This window comes from Megachile rotundata, chromosome 1 (assembly GCF_050947335.1).
Source record: "Megachile rotundata isolate GNS110a chromosome 1, iyMegRotu1, whole genome shotgun sequence".
NCBI classification, from domain to species: domain Eukaryota; kingdom Metazoa; phylum Arthropoda; class Insecta; order Hymenoptera; family Megachilidae; genus Megachile; species Megachile rotundata.
In genome coordinates this window covers 22,528,206-22,551,595 of record NC_134983.1, presented here as the reverse complement: position 1 = coordinate 22,551,595, position 23,390 = coordinate 22,528,206, and the positions used below count along the sequence as shown (strand labels likewise).

The 23,390-nt window shown below is 38.7% G+C and overlaps 2 protein-coding genes across 4 annotated transcripts in view; one reads left to right on the top strand and one right to left on the bottom strand.

Moving 5' to 3' along the window:
* The window catches only part of cdi (serine/threonine kinase), a 45,445-nt gene extending 37,069 nt beyond the window's left edge, over positions 1 to 8,376 (top strand). For all 3 annotated transcript variants that reach the window (XM_076534366.1, XM_012298919.2, XM_012298918.2), the window contains exons 4-6: positions 1,860 to 2,406; positions 2,967 to 3,500; positions 3,909 to 8,376. In XM_076534366.1, the coding sequence (XP_076390481.1) occupies positions 1,860 to 2,406; positions 2,967 to 3,500; positions 3,909 to 4,421 (1,594 nt within the window). In that variant the 3' untranslated portion in view covers positions 4,422 to 8,376. The remainder of the gene's footprint in view (positions 1 to 1,859; positions 2,407 to 2,966; positions 3,501 to 3,908) is intronic.
* A 4,234-nt stretch (positions 8,377 to 12,610) lies between these two features.
* Positions 12,611 to 23,390, bottom strand: part of LOC100878731 (uncharacterized) — a 32,357-nt gene continuing 21,577 nt past the window's right edge. Inside the window, exons 2-7 of the mRNA XM_003700401.3 lie at positions 22,949 to 23,195; positions 20,624 to 20,823; positions 18,788 to 18,991; positions 17,725 to 17,952; positions 15,882 to 16,342; positions 12,611 to 15,191 (exon numbers count right to left, since the gene is read on the bottom strand). Of these exons, the coding sequence (XP_003700449.3) occupies positions 13,593 to 15,191; positions 15,882 to 16,342; positions 17,725 to 17,952; positions 18,788 to 18,991; positions 20,624 to 20,823; positions 22,949 to 23,195 (2,939 nt within the window). The 3' untranslated portion in view covers positions 12,611 to 13,592. The remainder of the gene's footprint in view (positions 15,192 to 15,881; positions 16,343 to 17,724; positions 17,953 to 18,787; positions 18,992 to 20,623; positions 20,824 to 22,948; positions 23,196 to 23,390) is intronic.

Sequence of the window (23,390 nt, the reverse complement as noted above, 5' to 3'; positions counted from 1 at the left end):
GCCGGTCACATATGTCACATGTGACGCAAGGACCATCATGAAGTCACATATGACGTAAGGACCTTCATGAAGTATATGAAGAGACTGATAAAATATTGAGAACCTCGTTAAAATCATAGAACCTCAAATTTTAGTTAAGGCTGAATTTTACAGCATTCGATTATTAAAAATTTCTATTATAATTATTAAATAAATGTGTCTTTTATAAATGAACTCATATTTCTTACAGTATATTGTTATTGTCCCTACTATTAACTTTACTGTCATACTACTTAAACTATAAGTATAGTGTTTTTCTGCTCTCAAATTATACCACAAAGAAGAAAGATAATAGTATTATTAATTCAAAGGCAAGCTAATTATAATTTTTATCAGCAGTCGAGAAAAAAGAAACGTCATTGTAAGAACCATTAAAAGTAATAGCAGCGATTAAATATAATCATTCGTTATTTACAAAACATTAAAATAATGCAAGGTTTATTGTCGGCGATTATTCGAATCTTTTCGGGGCGTTTATCTGCATGAACGAATCGCGATAACACCATAAGGCACTGTAAGGCGATCGTGCGAATCGAACCGTGTCGATGATCGCACGATGCTGTAAACGTTGTTGTAAAATTCTGATCCTCGAATCGAGGGTATTACGATAACGAGTGATAAGGGTAAATTGTCCGACAATTCATCGCTAAGACATTGAGGTCTCGGAATTGCTCGTTTCCGGAGGTTGTTACGACGAATTCAATACAGCTCATAACATTCTGGGAATTTTTCCTACGTAACAGAGTCTGGAAGTTTCCTTTTAACGTGTGAAATCGAACTTTTGTGGTAGATTATTTGCTGGATTGAAAAAGTCTTATAATAGACGCCTATGAGAAAATGATCATAATTAAATTAGAAACTAATACGTGACCTTTCTCATGTGCAATCTTTACAAATTTTACCGATGAAGTATATAAAAATTGCTACAAATTATTCTGGGGAACTTTGATACGTAATAAAAATCTGAAAGTAAATAAATTTCATACATGTCATTTATTATTCAGTTTCGTGTTCCTCTAATTTGATAATACTATAATTTTTATTTTGTTTGAAGTAGTTATTTGGTTTATATTAAAGTCCATGGCAACATAACTTACACTGAAAATCTACCATACTTAAATTAATTCGAGTAACGGCTATAACCGAGTCCGCCATTACTAGCCTTTTGAAAGCAGGGGTATTGAACGGCCATCACTAGTTACAACCTTTATAAGAAAAGATGAGTAACGACAGAAACAACTCATTGGTTCGTGCGTCGATTGATAAATGGAACCGAGTCCGCGACTTGCTTGGCAATTAAACCACGCTGTCCGTCAAACAGAAAACCTTCTCTCATCTTTGGTTTCCTCGGCAAGGACGTAAAGGTGGCACTCTAAAATCTGTTCTTCGAAAATCGAGAAGCGTGCCTTTAAAGGGGAACTTTAGCTCTTTCCTCAATTATTCAGCTGCAATTTGTTCCGCAGAAAGGTCTTGGGAACGTCTCTCGCAATCAGAATAACGTTAACGGTTGCTACACAGTTTCTGTTTGTTGGCTGAGACGTCAGAAATTATGTTTGACGAGATATGAATTTATGAAAATAGTCTCCTTTAACCTACAATGCCAAGTAAAGTCTCATGATCCTAAAGTTACATGATTCTGATAGGAACAGAAAAAGGCGATATGAATGAAGCTTTAAAGTTTCTAAAAATGTCTAAGTTCTCGTAGCTTCATTACAGCCTTTTGAAACTTCTCAACACGATGAGTCATGCGCGTATCTTAACTTCCTTTTTCCAAGCACAATTTCCTGCGAAACATTTCAGCAAGGTTCAATCGTTTGCAGGTTCATGGGCGTATGCGTGCACGAGGGTCAGCTGCACGCGTTAACAGAATACATAAACGGCGGTAGTCTGGAACAGCTGATCATGTCGAGGCATACGCCGCTTCCACATCTAATTAGGATGAACCTAGCCAGGGATGTGTCACGAGGGATGACGTATCTTCACAGTCGAGGTCTGTTTCATCGCGATCTCACCTCGAAGAACGTACTGATCAAGAAGGACGAGAACACTTCCGAGTTGACTGCGGTGGTGGGCGATTTTGGATTAGCAGCTAAGATTCCGGATCCCAGTTCGGGATACAGGCTGAGCACGGTAGGCAGTCCCTATTGGATGTCACCGGAATGCCTGAAGGGTCAATGGTACGATCACAGGTCGGACGTTTTCTCGTTCGGCATCGTGGTTTGCGAGCTGATCGGCCGCGTGCCGGCCGATCCGGACGTTCTGCCACGGTCAGATAACTTTGGCCTCGATTACCTGGCCGTGGCAGAGATCTGCGCGGCAGCTGATCCACCACCAGCCTTCCTGCAGCTTGCCTTCAATTGTTGCACGGTGAGTAAGGATTTATCGGAATCTTCATCGATTATTCTCAACTTCTTTCAATCACAAACTAAGAATTAGGAACTGAACTGTCCATCATTCGAACAACTTGTCCATTCGTCCATGTAATTTGCCTGAATCTTCTGTTACTGGAGGAAGAAAACAACTGTTACATTATAATACTAATATTTGATATGTTACTACCCATACATGTTAATCACTGTGGACAGTATGATATAAAATAAATTAGCAGTCCGTGAGACGCTGATACTTGCAAGAATCAGGTGTATACCTAGAACGGATACACTGTACACGTCATCCAATTCCACAAGTACAGTCGACAATTTAGGCTTTCCGCTTAGTTAACGCGTAACCATGATTACCAGCAATCATACTGAAAAAGAAAGAAAATTTCTACCGCGTTTAATATCAAGCTTATTGTTCGTTTCCCTCAAGGTCGCGTCTGATATTGCATAATAATAAAAATGAGTTCTTTAAACGATCACGTACTGTCTGTCGAACGAAATGACCGATAAACAGATGAACTAAAAATAAAAACCTTTTGGTTTCAGTACGAGCCAAAGTCGAGGCCAACCTTCCCGGAGATCACCGCGAACCTGGACAGCATGATCAGCAATTACGAGGAGGAATCGAAGACGAGTATCTGTAAACGTCAGTCCGTGGACCCGAGCCTGATGTCCAGCATGGACGAGATCACCCGGGAGGGACGTTCCATGAAACGTAAGACCGCTCGTCTCAGGAGTCAATCGGCGGACGCGAGAGGTTGCGATAACGCGACGCCGTCGGACAAGGCGAGATGTCATTCAGCGAGGAGGGTAGCGGAACTAGCGAGCAGAAGAGACCCGCATTACAGGCCAATGACGGCGAATCCGTTCCACGCGTTGGGTGGCGTGAAGAAGATCCTCGGTGACTTGTTCTCCAGCTGCTTGGAGCTACCGTCGCTGGAAGACGTCAGACCAAGTGTCACCGATGCTATCGCCAAGTTCAAACCTGCCCAGAACGACAGTATCGCCAAGATCTTGGACAGGAAGAAACCGAGCTCCGAGCCGAGCAGTCCAACTGCCAGGAAGAAGTGGGAGAGAAAGGTGCGACAGTTTTTACGAGACTCTGCGGGGAAAAAAGAGCGATCGGTATCGCGAGGTTTTGGGCTGTTTATTTCAACCGGACTAATTTATAATGATTCCCAAATTTGTACGCTGTGACACTTGTTTCAATCACGCTCTATATAAATTTAATCGCTCGTGAGTACCGGTAGACTCAAATGTATACTACCAGCAAAATTCAGCAGAGATTTGTAAACTTGTAAGATTTGTAAATTTGTCAATTAGAATATTTTATAGTTAATAAATTTAGAAGTTTGAATATATGGAAATTAATATGTCCAGATAACAGCGCAGTTCGGTCATGGAATTAATTAATCGCAGAGTTTATCTATCCTTAATTATAAATAGGACAAAGTACCAGAAGTTACAGCTGCTCTGTTACATTTTCAGGTGGCTACGAAGGTAGGCGCAGCCAGCTTGTTTACTCATCCGCTGTTCCGCGACGGTTGGGAGCCCAGAAGGCGCGGAAGCTGCGAGTCAGGGTTCTTCAGTTGCCTCGGCGAGGATCTCAGTCCAGAGCCTCCGAATCGCCGACACACGTCGACCCTGAGTAGTTCGGCAGCCAGTAGCCTGTTCCTGTTGGACGATCACAGGACCAGCTCCATATACACCGACTCGTCCGAGGATATAGCCAGTTTAGGTGGCGGCGACTCCTGCTGGGAGGACAGGTTAAGCGGCATAGGGTCTTCCAGTAAAACCATCTCAAAGATCGTCGAATACTTCGAGAGGAAGCAAGCTGGCAGCTTGCGATTCGCTGATCACGATGCCGGTTCCACTAGGTTAACGTTGTTGAAAGCGAGCTTAGAGGGGCCTGTTCCTCTGTGTAGCATCTCGGCCGCGCAGAGGTTAGTCGTTTGCGAGGGTGCCGTCAGGAGCAAATTACCCCTGTTCGACAAAAAGTGATATACGGTCACTTGGGCGTCGTAGAATTCGTTCCTCTAGAATTTCTTTGATTTTGTTGATCGCGTACAGGGTGTTTCAAAGTTTCAGCTTACCTCAACAAGAATTTCGTTACGACATATCATTCAACTATTATTTATCGATTAATGTGATTTTGTTTAATTAAACCCGCAGTGGTCATTTTATAGACAGAACACAGGATGTTTAAGTTAAAAGACTTTGAAAAAGAGTGGAGCGGGTTATATTTATTTTTAAATTTAAATTGCATTTAAAAGGAGTTAAAAATTGTCGAGGTTCGATAGAGTCAAATTGCTATTGCAAATTTGATTAACTTTGGAACACCTTGTGTGTATGGTTCGCGTGGAGGCGCCTACAGGAAGAACCGCTTCAAGTCGTTCCATGGGAAAACAAAGCTAATACGGATACTGTACTAGAATCCTACAGTCGAAAATCTTTATTCAGCTGCGTCGAACGATTCCGTCGCGTGCGGAAGAACTAAAAGTATCGAATAGTGACAATACTTTCATCGGACTTGAGAATCGGAAGAAAGCAGCTTCAGTGTTCGGTGAAAGTATAGCCAAGTACGAATTCAGCGGACGCTTCTCTAAAATCTAGTAACCCGACTGTGATGTTTTTTGATAATCTACATACATTATTGATCCAATAGGACTACGCTCGTCGAAGCTGTCAGCGTGACAGGAGTTCTTTTGCGCGCGACGATCGTTCGTTTTTTTAACGCTACGTTACTGCACCGTATTTAAAAACCATGTACCCGATGCGACGGGAAGCCCAATAAATTGTACAAGATCCTTTCTTTATAGATATTTCAGATACGTTAATAGTATTTCGCGAACAGGATGGAAAGTTTCTTGGATTAGTTCAGGATACTTGTCAAATTTTCCTACGCCGATGTATTTTTCTCTGATTTAACCCTTTCGATGCAGAAAGCGTAGTAGACACGATCAATACGCTGTTCAATAATTTGGCTATTATAGTAATCATTCAAAAGTCCGAATCAGTACGATGTACAAAAGATGTAGTAACCATTCGTAAAGATTATTACCTTGTACGAAAGGTTGCTGTACTTCATGAAAATTATTGCTTCGCATGGAAGACTATAGTAATCATCCGTCCAGGTGATTACTATTGTTCCGAGTTAAAGGCTACGAAGACAGTGCAGGAAGTTACTGTGGTAATCGTTCGTGAAGACTGTTGCTGCGTATGAACGATTACTATAGTAATTATTATTGAAGAATGTCAGCGTATGAAAGTACAGTAAGTCTATAGTAACCATCCATCGCGATTATCACTCGATGAATCGTGCTTGAAGATCACTTGTTAAATGCTATATATAGTTATAGTCTTACACTATGCATGGAAGGCTACTATAGTATTCACGCGTATAGAGCATCCGTACAAATTACCATTATAGTAACATTTGATATTACCGCTCAAGAAAGATTTTTAGACTATCGCTATGTACTAAAGAATACTACAGTAGAGTGCTTGGAGGCCATCGTTGCATATGAGAAGTACAATGAGGCTATCGCCAGACATGGATGGCTACTGTAATAAGCAAGACTTGCAGGGACTCAAAAACTATCGTTAACCAACCTTATTCTAGAACTAATTCGTTGAAATTTCATAACCGTTTAATCAAACTTTTGATGCCATTCTCAAGAAATGACTTCGCTGCAGCGAAAGGGTTAAAAGAGAAGAACATTAGAAAGAGATAGACAGAAGCAATAAAACACGTTTAATTTCGTGAGACTGCGGCAAACGAATGCCAGTAGAAAACGCTGCTCGTGTTCTTACCTTTTTGCAGTGCCTCGCAGTTCCTAGTTAGCCACCTCCGTCCTTATCCACGTCAACCGACATTTTACCGATCATTGTGACGACGATAGACATCGAGACACGATTTCGGTCACGTTGCGAAACGGTTTTTAGTACGTTGCATCCCTGAATCCGTCTTCTTTTATTCGGTTCGTCCTTAGACGCGTTCATTTGCGCGCTGATATCGGAGACGCGTTGCTCTTTGAGACGAGTACGTGGAAATACAAGTACGAGAGAAAACGGCACCTCTTTCGTTCAATTTTGCGACCAAAAGGATAATTTATTCATACGTTTTCTGCCCTGTTTTGATCGTTAACACATAGACTGCCATAACGTTTCGAGTTAGAGGAATTTTACCTTTCAAGATTGTCCCTCGACGAGAGCGAAGAACTTTCAAATATTAAGTTCTTCGAACGTAATTTAGCGAAATTGAAACTTTCAAATATTATTCTATAATTGCACTGTTAATTCGAGATACCAATTTGACAAGTTAGAAATTCATTTTTAAAATTCTTCAACTATATACAATGTATCGTATTAGACATTTCTGCTACGTTAAAAACAGTTGCTTTATGTAGTACATAATGCTACACGTTTTTGAAATAATGATCATTTTTGCAATCTTATGAATATTGTAAGGTATATATAACAAGCAAAAATTATTACTAATAACGTGATGTGTATTGAAATTCGGTCGGCAGGGAACGTGTTGAAGTTTTTCACGGTTTTAAGAATATGTTTTAAAATCATATCGTTGGAAAGACTGGATCGTTAGGCTCTCGATGTAATCTGTACCTTATAATTGTACGATTATGCTCGAGCGATATTGCCGTCTTCTTTTGTATAACATCGTGTACGTTCGCGAAATATGTACAGGGGCGTCAAAATTTGTGGCTCAAGCGAAACCTCGTGCGGACGTAACGTCCTTAAATTGTGAGCTGATGTTAGGAGATGTGACAGAGTGTACAGGTTAGGTTATTTTTGGGGTTCCTGAGAATTTTTTACATTTCTAAATTACTATTCTTAGATTTCCAGATTCTTAAGTTCCTAACTTTCTAAATTTTTAGATTGTTAAGTTCTTAGGTTATCAATTTTCAGATCTCCTAGTTTTCAGACCTTTGAATTCACAATTCTCAGAAGTTTCAGATTACTAAGTTCAAGGCTCTCAAATGTACTGACCCCTAAATTCCTACATCCCCAAATTCCAAGACAACCCATCTCAGACCCCCAAATTACTACCCCTAAGTACTTTCTAGATTCTCATACTGCGCTGCGAATTCACCTTGTAATTATAAATAATGTACTCAGGTTCCCTGAGAAGCCTAACGTTGCACTCGAGTGCATCCCTTAATCGAAATTGTTCCTCTAAAAAATTCCTAAATGAACGAACCGTTGTTAGTACTTGCGTTCTCGTACGAGATTTTCTTTGACCCACAAATTTCGTGTCCCGCGTAAACAGAGAATTCATCAGGGCCTATGCTGTGCTTATACGAGGTTTTTAATTACACTTCCGATCGAAGGATACTTCCCCAGCGTGTAACGTGGTCACGCGTGTCGTAGATTAGTGCTCAGGATACGAAAGGAGACACATAGTATATTTTGTTGACCAGAGAGATAACCGTGTCCTGAATATTTTTGTTGATATAGAAACACAGGGACGATGGTCTCGGATTTTTCGAAGAGAGAATGAGAGAAAGGAAGAGAGAGAGAGTAAATGAAACTGATCTAGTCAGTGTATTATCGTGGCGGCCTTATCTTTTGTATGTCGTAGCGCTAATAACTTAAGTGTTCCAAGGAAAGTGAACAAAGCGTGAGAAACGTGAAGATAGACATGGTCGTTGGAGAATACAAAACGATTGCGAACCTGAGCGAAACAAATGTTTCACGGACGCGTTTGTAATGTTCGTTAAAAGAAACGGAACTCAAAATGTACATGATTATCTATAGAATGAGCGAATGTTCGTATGAGTGTGTACCGAGGCGTGCTGAGAGAAAAGTAGCGTATGTTCTTTGACTGCTTCCTCGAGTTTGTTTCTCAAGGGTGCAAAACACGATACAAATGGGCACAGGGTGATTTTTCCTTAAGAAATAAATCGAAGTTGTACAATAAATTTTATACCATGTATCATTTTCTGTTAAAATGATTTTTAAGTTTTTATACGTACAGTGATGTGTGATTATATGGGGCTCATATGCGCGCGCAGCTTTATGCTCAAATTTCTGATTTTCAGAAGCTCAAATTAGTACATCTAGTTTTATGATTTTTCATATTTGCGGAGGCACAAATTTTTCATTCTTCGGGAACCTAAATTTGACAGGTTTTGAGTTCACGTTCTGGAAACTCTCAGATTCACAGATTCTTAAATTCCTAAATTCTTGCATCCCCAAATTGCCAATCTTCCGAATTCTCAAGCTTCCAAATTCTCAATCTTCCAAATTCTCAAACCCTCAAGTTCTCAAACCCCCAAGTTCTCAACCCCCCCAAATTCTCACATCCCCAAATTTCCAATCTTCCGAATTCTCAAGCTTCCAAATTCTCAATCACCCAAATTCCCAATCTCTCAAATTCTCAAGCTTCCAAATTCTCACATCCCCAAATTTCCAATCTTCCGAATTCTCAAGCTTCCAAATTCTCAATCTTCCAAATTCTCAAACCCTCAAGTTCTCAAACCCCCAAGTTCTCAAACCCCCAAGTTCTCAACCCCCCAAATTCTCACATCCCCAAATTTCCAATCTTCCGAATTCTCAAGCTTCCAAATTCTCACATCCCCAAATTTCCAATCTTCCGAATTCTCAAGCTTCCAAATTCTCAATCTCCCAAATTCCGAAACCCCCAAATTCTCAACCCTCCAAATTCTCACATCCCCAAATTTCCAATCTCCCAAATTCTCAATCTCCCAAATTCCCAATCTCCCAAATTCTCAAGCTTCCAAATTCCCAATTTCCCAAATTCTCAAACCCCCAAATTCTCACACCCCCAAATTCTCAATCTCTCAAATTCCTAATCTCCCAAATTTTCAAACCTCCAAATTCCCAATCTCCCAAATCCCTAATTTCCTAATTTTCCAACCCCCCAAATTCTCAAACCCCTAGCTTCACCCAAACATTTCAAATCATTCAAAACACATTAGAAGGCTAACGAAGGAGAACAGGAATAAGTCAGGTGAGTGGTGAAAGACACCTTTCTCTACAAGTTATTACATGTAACTGTACGTACAAAAACTTACCAAATAGTTACCGTTCCCCATTTTTAATTTCTCAAAAACAACCTCGCTCAACCCTAAAATTTTCCCAAAAGCGCTATGATTTATATATATATTTTTAACGAAGAATCATCCTGTAATGCTTCACTGTCGTGTTAGAAACACTTGCAACGTCGATTCCGAGCTTACAGTTAGAACACGAAGAAACAAACTCGATGCGGCAAGCAGTGCGTACTGCTTTTTAGTTATGCCGTGTTACACAAATACAGTATCTTGATAAGTCACCTGACAGAGGGTATAGAATCGTCTTCCTGATCTTGGATGTCCTATTTTAGTTCGTTTCTTAGGTCACGAGTACATTGGACGACATATTTTTAAGAATTTTACGGTTGCTTATTGCAGGCGTCATTGTTTGTAGCTCGACACTTGTCGGCCGATTGTATAATATTTTTACTAGTGAGAAAGCGATGGTTTTCAGTGTACTCCTAGCCTTTGATTAATTCAATCAAATTAGTTTATATTCTGTTATTGTCAGACTCCATTTGTTAACCCCTTGCGTTGGTTTTATTTGGTTTGAGAGATGTTACGTTAATTACTTATGACATAATTTTTGTTGTTTAAGACAAATTTTAATATTATTTATGTTAAGTGGACGAGTGGTCCAAAGGTAGAGAAGATCAACATTGGGTTCCATAGTTAATTTTTCTTATTTTGATCCATGTGAATAAGGAGAATGAGGGATGGGTCACTGCAACCCTGTTAATTTCCTTTCTAATATAAAATGTTCAATATTTGCTACTTGCCCTAATTATTGTCAACATTGGTAGAGTACCGTAGTTAATTTTTCTTATAATTGGACCCATGTGAATATGGTGAATAAGTGAATAAGGAATGGGTCACTCCAATTCTGTTAATTTCCTTTCTAACATAAAATGTTCAATATTTGCTACTTGCCCTAATTATTGTCAACATTGGTAGAGTACCGTAGTTAATTTTTCTTATAATTGGACCCATGTGAATATGGTGAATAAGATGAATAAGGAATGGGTCACAACCCTGTCACTTTCCTTTCTAACATAAAATATTCAATATTTGCTACTTGACCCAACTGTTGTCAACATTGAGTAGAGTTCCATAGTTAATTTTTCTTATAATTTTGACCCACAAGATAAATAAGTGGATAAATGGGTCACTCCAACCCTGTCAGTTTCCTTTCTAACATAAAATATTTGCTATTATCTCACCCCAACTGTTGTCCCAAGCATCATCGTTCATTTTTGGCTCAGGTTACCGACGCAAGGGGTTGAAAGTTTCATTTCCGTCAATGTTTGCTCGTAGAACGATACTGTGTATGTGTAGTAAATCACGTAAGAACTGTGGGTAACTATTAGTTTGAGTTTCAGCGTCAATCGTTTCGTCGCCCTGGTTGCGGGACAAGTCGAACCAAATTTCTACTAGAGTATATTATACGATAGGCTACTACTATACCTTTTTACTTGTCAGAGTTCGTTCACGGGTTCTACTTGATAAGACTGCGTGTTTGTTAAATATGTATGTAAGTAGTAAGTTTTTCATTATATTCGCAGTCCCTTCTTCCTTGCCTAACGGAATACACCGTCGACCAGAAACCAAGATTTTTCTTTCGTCCCGTCGAATCAATGCAAGATTGCTCTTTTTTAACTTCACTGCTAGGACATATTTTTTTATTCTGTTTTACGTGGACAACTCTTTGCTGTTCACTTATTGCAAATGCAAGGTTTACCATTTTTATTGGTTGTTACAAAGCGATGTATTGTATGAATTTTTTATTTCATTCAGATTAAGGAACAATGATATAAAATTTATTTTATGAAGAATTTCAAGCAACGCTAATTTTATTTTTACATTAATGAAAATTGATAGCAATGATGATTATGAAAAATTTCAAAGAAAATAAATTTTATTTTAACATTAATGAAAATTGATAATGATGACTATGAACAACTTCAAGAAAAACGAATTTTATTTTAAGATTAAAGAAAATTGATAGCAATGATGATTATGAACAACTTCAAGAAAAATGAATTTTATTTTAAGATTAAAGAAAATTGATAGCAATGATGATTATGAACAACTTCAAGAAAAATGAATTTTATTTTAAGATTAAAGAAAATTGATAGCAATGATGATTATGAACAACTTCAAGAAAAATGAATTTTATTTTAACATTAAAGAAAATTGATAGCAATGATGATTATGAACAACTTCAAAAAAATGAATTTTATTTTAACATTAAAGAAAATTGATAGCAATGATGATTATGAACAACTTCAAGAAAAATGAATTTTATTTTAAGATTAAAGAAAATTGATAGCAATGATGATTATGAACAACTTCAAGAAAAATGAATTTTATTTTAAGATTAAAGAAAATTGATAGCAATGATGATTATGAACAACTTCAAGAAAAATGAATTTTATTTTAAGATTAAAGAAAATTGGTAGCAATGATGATTATGAACAACTTCAAGAAAAATGAATTTTATTTTAAGATTAAAGAAAATTGATAGCAATGATGATTATGAACAACTTCAAGAAAAATGAATTTTATTTTAACATTAAAGAAAATTGATAGCAATGATGATTATAAACATGATGATTATGAACAATTTCAATGAAAATAAATTTTATTTTAACTTTAACAAAAATTGACAGCAATAAAGATTGTAAACATAGACTAAAGGCAATTGTTTGAGACAGAAGAAGTTAGAAGAAAGTAATTTCTTGTACCAACAAAGCATTGCTATTACGACTTGTCTTTATGAAATACGAAAGCGTAACAGTAGAGCACGTAATTGTAATAAGTGAATAGAAATAAAGAGTTTTGTCCGCGAAATGAAAATTACGTTTGCGTTTGCATCGAGTCGACCCCACGTGGAACGATGCGTTCTGTTTCGACGCGTCAATCGGTACCTGAAGAAACGTTGAAGCGAGGACTGCGAATCGAGTTATTTTTAATAGTCGAACATATCAGGAGTGGGCATATCCTGAAATAAGTTTGTTACTCGTGAAGGATCGAGAGAGAGAAGAGAAAGGCATAGAGCGTGTGAAAGAGTGTGAGTGATTAAAAAAAGAAAAAAGAACAAAAAAATGAGGTACATCGGACTTGTAAGGCGCATTTTTCTTCTTAAAAGAGGGTTATTTATTTTAAGTAAAAACAACAGGTATATTATAGATACACGATAGAAGTCCATTTAAAATCGTCTCTTCCATACGTTTTTGACTATCCGGTCCTCCGTGAGCCGCGAACAATTGCGGCTCGCGCGGACATTTTAGCTGTACATACATTAATTAACGAAGGGAAAAGTTATAATACTATTTCAGCGATTCTTCGCGATTCCTCGAGAATCATTGGGTCATTATATACAAAAGAAACAAAAATGTGGGATTTCGCACTTATGATCGTCCGTTCGGCATAAATAAAACGCGATGGGGAACCTATTACGAGATGATGATGATGATAATAACAATTCTAATAACTAAGAATTAATAACGGTAACGAATGTGAAAGATAACAGATTTCAGCGAAGCTATATACATATATATGTATGTATGTATATACATATATATGTGTATATTGTAAAAAAATTCCTATATACAAAAATAAAGTTAAGGCTCCAATTTTTACCAAACATTAAAGCTTTCTTCGTTGAAGCCGTTCTATTCCCCGATGTTACAGATGCGGACTGCACATACTGGCATTAAATTAATCAACGTTTCAACAAATGGTCTGTCTTCAAATTAGGGATCGTCAAATTATTCCCATTCGATTCAAGTGGGATCCATCTCTTAATTAAGTGTAACATGAGGGTCTTCAAATTTCCAAATTTCCAAACATGTAAATTATCAGATTTCAAGATTCTAAATTTTACAACATACAGACCCTCAAATTTAAGTACAACACGATTGCCATTACGATAATAAATTTTCGTGGTATCCTGATTAAATTAACGTCATGATGAATCCTTCGAATGCTGATAATGAGACATCAAAAGACAAAGAATCCACATCTCACTATTTCCAAACTTTCAAGAACACGACCCCCTTTTGACGACAGACCACATTTACCACGATCGCAAATTCTACGCAATAGTTTCAGTTCATCGTTCCCTATCAAATACGAAGCGAGACCTTCCCAGATCCTCCTCAGGTATCAGAGGAATGTACCTAGTCCTAGGATCCTTCTTCCTCTCGTACGCATACGGGAATACCATGCTCCTCGTCAAATTTCCACTAGCGTTCCTCCCCACAGGTCTCGGAATCTTCTGAATGTGAGAGTAAGTGCTCGAGCGAGTTTCAGAGTCGTCCGAAGTGGATGATTCATCTGGGTCAAACAGAGGTATGAACTTCCTCTCGTCCTTGTCTTCGTTCGTCTCGTTCCTAAGACTTTCCGTTACAGATTCTTGAACATCCCTGTCGTTGGCCGAAACTTCGTTGGAGTTATTCGAAGGTTCAGAATTGTCCTTCTTGGTGATGGGCACCCAGTCATCGATGTTGGTTTCGAAGCTGCTCTCTGAGTGAGTGGACCAGTTGTATTTCTCGTGGCCCCAGTTGAGGGACCTGGAGACGTTATGATCTTTCCTAGAAGACACCGGTTCTATGGGCACCCACTCGTTCTTCGAGGAGTTCGATCCGCCATTGTGAACTTCCTCGACAACCGCAGATACTCCTTCGTCGGAGTCCTCGTGTTTGGCTTCGTTGGAGTCGGTCTGCGAGTCGAACTCCTGATCCTTGTTCACGGTGGTTTCCTCCCTGTCCTCCGAAGCGATCTCGCCGAGGGGTGGAAAGTACTTGGGCTCCTCGTAGCGTGACCCGGTCACGAAGCTAGGGGTGTACTGCGAGATCAAAGGAAGAAGAGTCTGCCTGGCGTACCTCTCAGCCTGCGCCAGGATTCCAGCGAGCCTCTCCGGCAGGAACTGCACCGTGAACGCTCTGGAGGTCGAAGAGGTCTCCTGAATCTCGTCCTTCTGCTTCTCCCGGACGTGGACCTCGTTCCTCGTGTTCTGCCTAGCGGAGCGCGGCCTTAGAATCGGCTCCGTTATTTCGGGGAACTTCAAGGACCTCCCTGCTTCCTTCTTGTTCACCTGCAGCACCGGCTCGCGGATCTCCGGCAAGTACTCCGTGGTTGATTCGACGGAAGGATCGGAAGAGGGAGCTTTGGTGAAGAAGTTGGATCCAGAGAACCCTCTACCCTTCTCCGCATCAGAGTTCTCCAAAGAATTCGAGTCCCCGTCCGCAGATATGTCGACGATGTTCCAAGGATTCGAGGTGCTGCGGCGGTTACCGTTCTCCTCGAAGTTCTTGAAGCTCTCCTTCCGTTCGATTATCCGCAGATTCTGCTCCTTGGTGTACGGACCTAAACCCTTCGACGAGGACACCGACGAGGTACGCTCGTTTGAGAAGGTTTCTACCGAGAAGCTGTCTTTCGGATCGTAATTGTGCTCTTTGGTGAACGGACCGATGCCTCCCTGCTTCTCCTGTAGCAGTCGTCCTACAGGCGACGTCGAATTTTCGCTTTCGGTGGGTATGTTGCATTCCCCGGCGAACAGGGGGAGGAATATGGGCTTGCCGGACTCTAACGTCAAGCCCTTCCTGCAGACGGATAGCGTTTTGCCGAAGCTGTCGATTATGGCCACCTTGTCGATGCTCCAAGACACTAGGCCTGATGATATCCAACCGCTGTACGCTGTGTACTTGATCTGCGGCAGAAGATGATGAAAAATATAGTGAAACGAGTAGAAATTATGGATAGTGTAATTTATAGGATAAGGCACTTAAAGGCAGACATCTTGGAGTGCATCAGATATGGAAGGTCTGACATGATATTACTAGTTCCTTGATACTAAATAATTTTGGTCTAATGCATTTTTTTTCTGTCAGCAACAGCAACCATTCAGATTGTTTTAAATTGGTTTTCAAGTTGCTTTAAGTGCCTCGTTCTATATATTCACAGAGCGTCCATATGTTCATGACATATATACACATGGTATTTTATTTTTATACTGTCAGCTTATTTTATTATTAACCCCTTAGTCTGTAACCACGAGTCAGACTCGTGACGCACGTTACAGTTCAAATGTGACGAAACTATATCGTATTTGCAGAAAGATTGAGTTTTGAATATGATACTAATTGCAGTTTGCATAATTTAAGATTGCTAAATCCAAATTACACTTAACACTTCAACATTCTTTATTTGCTTTAATGCTGCAGTAATAATTAGGTAGCTCTGACTGACGAAAATCGTGTAGGCTAAGGGGTTAAAACAAAGAAGAGAGCCGTAAATCACACTATTATAAAAGCGTTAGATTATAAATGAGCAACCGAGTGAACCCCGATTCAAACGATGTATTCTTAAACTTGTAAAGTACTAAACTTTGAGTCCTCACCTCGATAGCCTCCAAACCCGATATCGCAGGGTGCGGAACAACGATCTTCTGAAGGACGGACCCCACCAGAAGTTCCTCGTCCTTGCGCGTCATCGCAAAGCTGTCGTTAAAAGAGCCATCTCCGACCAAAGTCACTTGCAACTTGCCATAACTTCTGGTGGGTCGTTCGCGACGGCTGTTGTACACCTTCACCTGGTACTGATGCGCGCAGAAGGGTTCCTCGTCCCTGGTCACCAGATACAGTTGACCCCTCGCCGGCGACTCATCACTGTAGTAACCCATGTCACCACACGGTTTCCCCATATTGTTCGCTCCGCAAGGGAAACAGTCGCCTCGTAGAAGACCATCGTAGCCATGCTCACATGGAAACGCCGGGAAGCGACATTTGGGGCTGACCGAGTCGGTGAAGAGCTTGTACGCTCGCCTGTGGTTGCACAGCGACCTGCCCTCGACGGCGCTCGCTTTAATGACAAAAATAATTGTTAACGCATATAAATGTTAGCTTTTAACTTGAATATTTAACGGTCTGACGAAGGGGACACCGGTGACCCGCTTTCTTTCGGATAAAGAATTCGATCCGCTGCGGAGAAGGTAACATTATCCGAACGAGTGTAGTATTGCCATCGTTGTGGCGGACTTTCTAATCTCTAGTCTGTACAGCTTCTTAGATCAAGGCTTTTTTAGACAACTATGATAACGTGTGACGTTTTATTATGATGGGTCAAGTTGCGAAAACCTTGAGATACTTTCTTTTTTGCTGGTTGTACAGGACGCTGCAAAATATGTGCTTCGTATGTTTTTCTGGAGTTCAGTTCTTCAAGAACGATCTCACGTTGTATTAGAAATATACATGCATCTTGTTGATACATGTACACATCTTGTTGATGCATATAAGCATCTTGTCCTTCGAATTTTTATTTTTGACAAAATTTCTGGAGTCTGATTGTCATATACACTAAATAATACACATGTGATACATACATGTATGCATCTTATTGATATATGTACACATCTTGTTGATGCATATATGCATCTTGTCGATACATGTACACATCTTGTTGATGCATGTATGCATCTTGTCTTTCAAATTTTTATTTTTGACAAAATTTCTGGAGTCTGATTGCCATATACACCAAATGATACACATGTGAAACATACATGTATGCATCTTATTGATACATGTGCACATCTTATTGATGCATGTATGCATCTTGTCCTTCGAATTTTTATTTTTGACAAAACTTCTGGAGTCTGATTGTCATATACACCAAATGATACACATGTGATACATACATGTATGCATCTTATTGATATATGTACACATCTTGTTGATGCATATAAGCATCTTGTTCTTCGAATTTTCATTTTTGAAAAAATTTCTTTGACGTCTTATTGTTATATACACTAAATGATACACATGTGATACATACATGTATGCATCTTATTGATATAGGTACACATCTTGTTGATGCATATAAGCATCTTGTCCTTCGAATTTTCATTTTTGAAAAAATTTCTTTGACGTCTTATTGTCATATACACTAAATGATACACATGTGATACATACATGTATGCATCTTATTGATACATATGCACATCTTATTGATGCATGTATGCATCTTGTCCTTCGAATTTTTATTTTTGAAAAAACTTCTGGAGTCTGATTGTCATATACACCAAATGATACACATGTGATACATACATGTATGCATCTTGTTGATACATGTACACATCTTGTTGATACATATAAGCATCTTGTCCTTCGAATTTTCACTTTTGACAAAATTTCTTTGATGTCTGATTGTCATGTAAACCTAATGATACACATGTGAGGTATACTTACACCAAATGATGTCTGAAACAGCGCCAAGGAACAAATTGGAGCACCCTGTCTGCATTCTGCCACCGTTGGGATAGAAGTCTACGTCGCCCATGGGTTGCCAGGAACCCAAACCACCCAGCAACAGTTGTTCACCGTTGCTGTGAATCACGTCGACGAAGTTGGCATCCGTCTGGTCTAATCGAGCCCTTGGGTCTTGGGATTCGAAGAGGGGTCCCGCAGGATCCAAACCTACAACATCCCATTTTCAGAAACCAACTGTTTGCAAAGAGTGTTTGCAACGAATGTTTGAACAAACTGAAAGTTTCGATAAAAAGTATGAGTTTATTGAAGGAGTGGATCAAGTATTGCATGGCATTCATACACCGTGACAGAAAGGAAAATTTCTCGAACCATGAATACTCAACCTCGGCACAAGTAGCCGTTGACGCGTAAAAAACGAAGGAAATGTAATTATAACTTGTGGTGAGCGGCCAATTAGCGATTCGATCGAGATATAATTATTGATAGTTATTCAACTTTGTGTCATAAATTTGTTGCACGTGAATAGGTAAAAAGTTGAAAAATGATAGATATTCATATTCGAGCAATTAACCCAATTTTCTTGCTATAACGTTCCACGATTTCGTAAAGCAAAGTTTTGTATCGAGAAGGACAGGAGAGAACGGTAGATTTAATCGATTCGACACCAACACTCGCAACAGACTTTTTCACTTAATTGGAAAAGCGTATCCTGACAGAGCGTCTACCCTTTTACTCGAAAGAGTGTGGGTTCCGAAGGACAACAACATTGCAGGTAACTGTAATACGTTATGCAATTCGAGTGCAGCGATTGCGCCACTGGAAGCAAATAAATAATCAAGTGCATGGGTACCCATAAATGAAAGTATTACATTCGAATAATGAAACGTAGCGTGAATCCAAGAGAATACAATTCAACGTATTTGCAAGTCGATGTCCTTGGGAAGTTATGACAATAATAAGAATACATTTGAAATACTTATGTATTTGTAATTTCGAACGCTTGGAAATTTGAAAGTTAAGTTGTGAAATAATTAATGAGTACCTGTGATCCTGGAGACGTTTCCCAATTCGGCACCAGCGAATCCAGCCACGTGGGCGCCCAAGCTGAACCCAATCAGATGAACCTTCTCCAAAGGTACGTTCAAACTTCTAATTAGTTTCGCTAATTGTCTGCCGACCAAACGAGTATTGGCCGCCGCTCTTACGTAGTTAGGAACTGCACTTCCTGGACCCCAATCGACGCACACTGAAATTACACCCTTAATTTAACTGGATTTAACCCTAATTTGACAGGAAATTAACGTAACTTTATTGAAACATAGACTAAAAAATTTTAGAGTTCTCTAACTTCTTGTTGATTTCTATGTATGCTCGTAGTTCAAACAATAGAAATAAACATAACGAATGTGAAAGTTGTGAATCATTCTCGAGAATGATCCACATTTGAACGCATTCGGTTTAACACGTTAACTACCTTAATTAAAAATCGTCGTGTATAATAGCAATTAGGGGACACAACAGTTTCTTGTTTTGATTTAAGGCTTTCCAGTCGCTAGCTTGCATAATTGCTGCCTTGCTTGGCTCGTCTGTCCTTACTGATTTATTATCGAGTTACGGAAAGAAAATTTATAGTAGCACTAATTTTGCAAAATTTTAAATAAAATGTCACTCTATCCTCTATCTTGTTCATATCCTAAAATAAAATATCGTCTATCAAATTCCTCTATGATTCTTGATCATAAGTGAACTCTAAATTCAAACAAAAATTTGCTCCATCAAATTCCTTGATCATTCTTGATCATAAGTGAACTCCAAATTCAAATAAAAATTTGCTCAATCATATTCCTTGATCATCTTTGATTATCCTTGATCACAAGTGAACTCTAAATTCAAACAAAAATTTGCTCAATCAAATTCCTTGATCATTCTTGATCACAAGTGAAATGTGAATTCAAATAAAAATTTGCTTAATCATATTCCTTGATCATCCTTGATCATCCTTGATCACAAGAGAACTCTAAATTCAAATAAAAATTTGATCAATCAAATTCCTCTATCATTCTTGATCACAAGTGAACTCCAAATTCAAATAAAAATTTGCTCAATCAAATTCCTTGATCATCTTTGATCATCTTTGATCACAAGTGAACTCTAAATTCAAATAAAAATTTGCTCCATCAAATTTCTCTATCATTCTTGATCACAAGTGAACTCCAAATTCAAATAAAAATTTGCTCAATCAAATTCCTTGATCATCTTTGATCATCTTTGATCATCTTTGATCACAAGTGAACTCTAAATTCAAACAAAAATTTGCTCCATCAAATTCCTCTATCATCCTTGATCACAAGTGAACTCCAAATTCAAACAAAAATTTGCTCAATCAAATTCCTTGATCATCTTTGATCATCTTTGATCACAAGTGAACTCTAAATTCAAACAAAAATTTGCTCCATCAAATTCCTCTATCATCCTTGATCACAAGTGAACTCCAAATTCAAACAAAAATTTGCTCAATCAAATTCCTTGATCATCCTTGATCATCTTTGATCACAAGTGAACTCTAAATTCAAATAAAAATTTGCTCCATCAAATTTCTCTATCATTCTTGATCACAAGTGAACTCCAAATTCAAACAAAAATTTGCTCAATCAAATTCCTTGATCATCTTTGATCATCTTTGCTCACAAGTGAACTCTAAATTCAAACAAAAATTTGTTCAATCAAATTCTTTGTTCCTTCTTGATCAAGAAGTGACTTCTCTGACAATGTACAAATTTACAAACTTAATATGGAATTCATAAGATTGTGTTAACTAGGATTAATCAGGTATAAACTTGATCTAACAGTTTCTTGAATATAAAGAATAATTACGAACCTATATTACACTCGTGCACGGTCATTAGCGCGGATCTCATTTCGTAAACCCATACGTGATCGCAGCTGGATCCAAAACCGTGTACAATCACTTTGGTAGGTAGATCAGGATCTATGGCACGATGCGCATTATCGTTTATATCATCGGCGGGAACTTCCATCGGAATCGACCTCGCTTTTCTGCTACCGTATACCAGAAATCTGTAATCGTACATATTACATCACGATTCAAATTTCCTAATGGATACTCATTAACAAAGGAAGATGCTATCTCTCCTATCATGCAACTATAGCATGCAACCGCTCTAATACCGTCAGTGAAATGTACAATTGTTAAGTAAGAAATCGATGAAATGAAAATACATTTATGACTTACGTATGAATATGGCTATTAAACTTAAAATGAATATCGTCAGTGAAATGCATAATTGTTAAACAAGAAATCAGTGAAATAAAAATACTCTTATGACTTACGTATGAATATGACCATTAAATTTAAAGTTTGAATAAAAAGTTACCAAAGGAAATGCACAATGGTTAAGTAAGAAATCAATGAAATAAAAATACTTTTATGACTTACGTATGAACATAACCATTAAATATAAAGTTTGAATAAAAAGTTACCAAAGAAAGTAAATAATGAAATGCACAATAGTTAAAGTAAAAAATCAATGAAATAAAAATACTCTTACGACTGGCATATGAACATAACCATTAAATATGAAGTTTGAATAAAAAGTTACTGAAGAAAGTAGATAATGAAATGCAACTACAGCAACACAATCATAAAAGAAATTAAGGTTTGTCGACTAAAAAATGATTTGAAGGAAAGTAAATGATCGATAGCATTTTAAAACAGCAAGATCATCAAAGAAATTACAGTTTCTCAAATAAGAAGATTCCTCAAAGTGGACTATCGGATGTAAATGTTTAGAACTGCATCGCTAGGATGATCAAAGAAATTGAAGTTTCAAATAAGAAGTTACCGAAGTAAACGATCGGATGCTTGAAACAGCAGCACTATCATCAAAGAAATTCAAGTTTTAAACAAGTTATCAAAGAAAGTAAACGAAGTGCAAGTGCACTTCACAGCTACCAGATCGAAGAAATTGAAGTTTCCGAACAAACAGTTAGCAATGAAAGTAAACGATGAAATGCAAGTGCAGCTTGTAACGGTGCAGAGTGATGGAGTATTACAGTGTAAAATGAATTGATTTGCATAATGAAGGATGTGTATAATGAAGGATGTAGTTAATGAAGGATAGATGAAGTATAGTGAATGATAGATGAAGAAAGAAGAGGACCTGGTGCCGATATGTTTGGGTGGCGACGATTTGTACAATGAAGGATGTGTAACATGAAAGATGTGAATAATGATGGATTTAGTAAATGATAGCTGAAGAAAGAAGAGGACCTCATGGCGACGACGCGTTGTAATTTCGACGCGTTGTAAGTTCGATGCGTAGTAATTTCGATGCGTTGCGATTTCGACGCGCTGTCATTTCGACGCATTGTAATTTCGATACGTTGTAATATTGACGCGTTGTGATTTCGACGCGTTGTAAACTTGACGCGTTGTAATTTCGACGCGTTGGAATTTCGATGCGTTGGAATTTCGACGCGTTGTAATTTCGACGCGTTGGAATTTCGATGCGTTGGAATTTCGATGCGTTGGAATTTCGACGCGTTGTAATTTCGACGCGTTGGAATTTCGATGCGTTGGAATTTCGACGCGTTGTAATTTTGATGCGTTGCAATTTCGACGCGTTGGAATTTCGACGCATTGTAATTTCGATGCGTTGGAATTTCGACGCGTTGTAATTTCGATGCGTTGCAATTTCGACGCGTTGGAATTTCGACGCATTGTAATTTCGATGCGTTGGAATTTCGATGCGTTGTAATTTCGACGCGTTGGAATTTCAACGCATTGCAATTTCGATACATTGTAATATTGACGCGTTGTGATTTCGACGCGTTAGAATTTCGATGCGTTGGAATTTCGGCGCGTTGTAATTTCGACGCGTTGGAATTTCGATGCGTTGGAATTTCGACGCGTTGCAATTTCGACGCGTTGCAATTTCGACGCGTTGCAATTTCGATGTGTTGGAATTTCGACGCGTTGTAATTTCGACGCATTGTAATTTCGATACGTTGTAATATTGATGCGTTGTGATTTCGATGCGTTGTAAACTTGACGCGTTAGAATTTCGATGCGTTGTAATTTCGACGCGTTGGAATTTCGATGCGTTGTACAATGAAGCACATGTAACACAAAAGATATGTATAATGAAGAATCTCGTGAATGATAAATAAATAAGAAGAGGACCTTGTGCCGACATCTTTGGGTGGCGACGGCAGCATCTCCAAGTAGCTGAAGGGTCCCGTGTCCTCGAAACAGCCGACATCTTCGTAGCAGACTTTCGACACCTCTCTCTTCGTCCTTTGATGCAATTTCTTGTGCAACGACCATTCTCTCATGGATTCGACGACCGCTCGAAAGATTTCAGCATCGTTCTTCTCATCCGCGGACTCGTCGAGAGGCGTTGGCCACTCTTGCGCCGCCGCGGGCTCTCCTGCGAAAACGAATCCTTTCAATTTCACGTTGCACACGCAATCGATGCATTCTGCAAATTATACCTTTTCGAACTTCGAGACAGTTGATCATACTAACATATATTGTTCTAAGCTATGTTATAACATACATGTTCTGAACTGTTTAAAGTAAGAATGTGTTCGGAGTTCGAACTAGTGCGAACAGGTTTGCATGA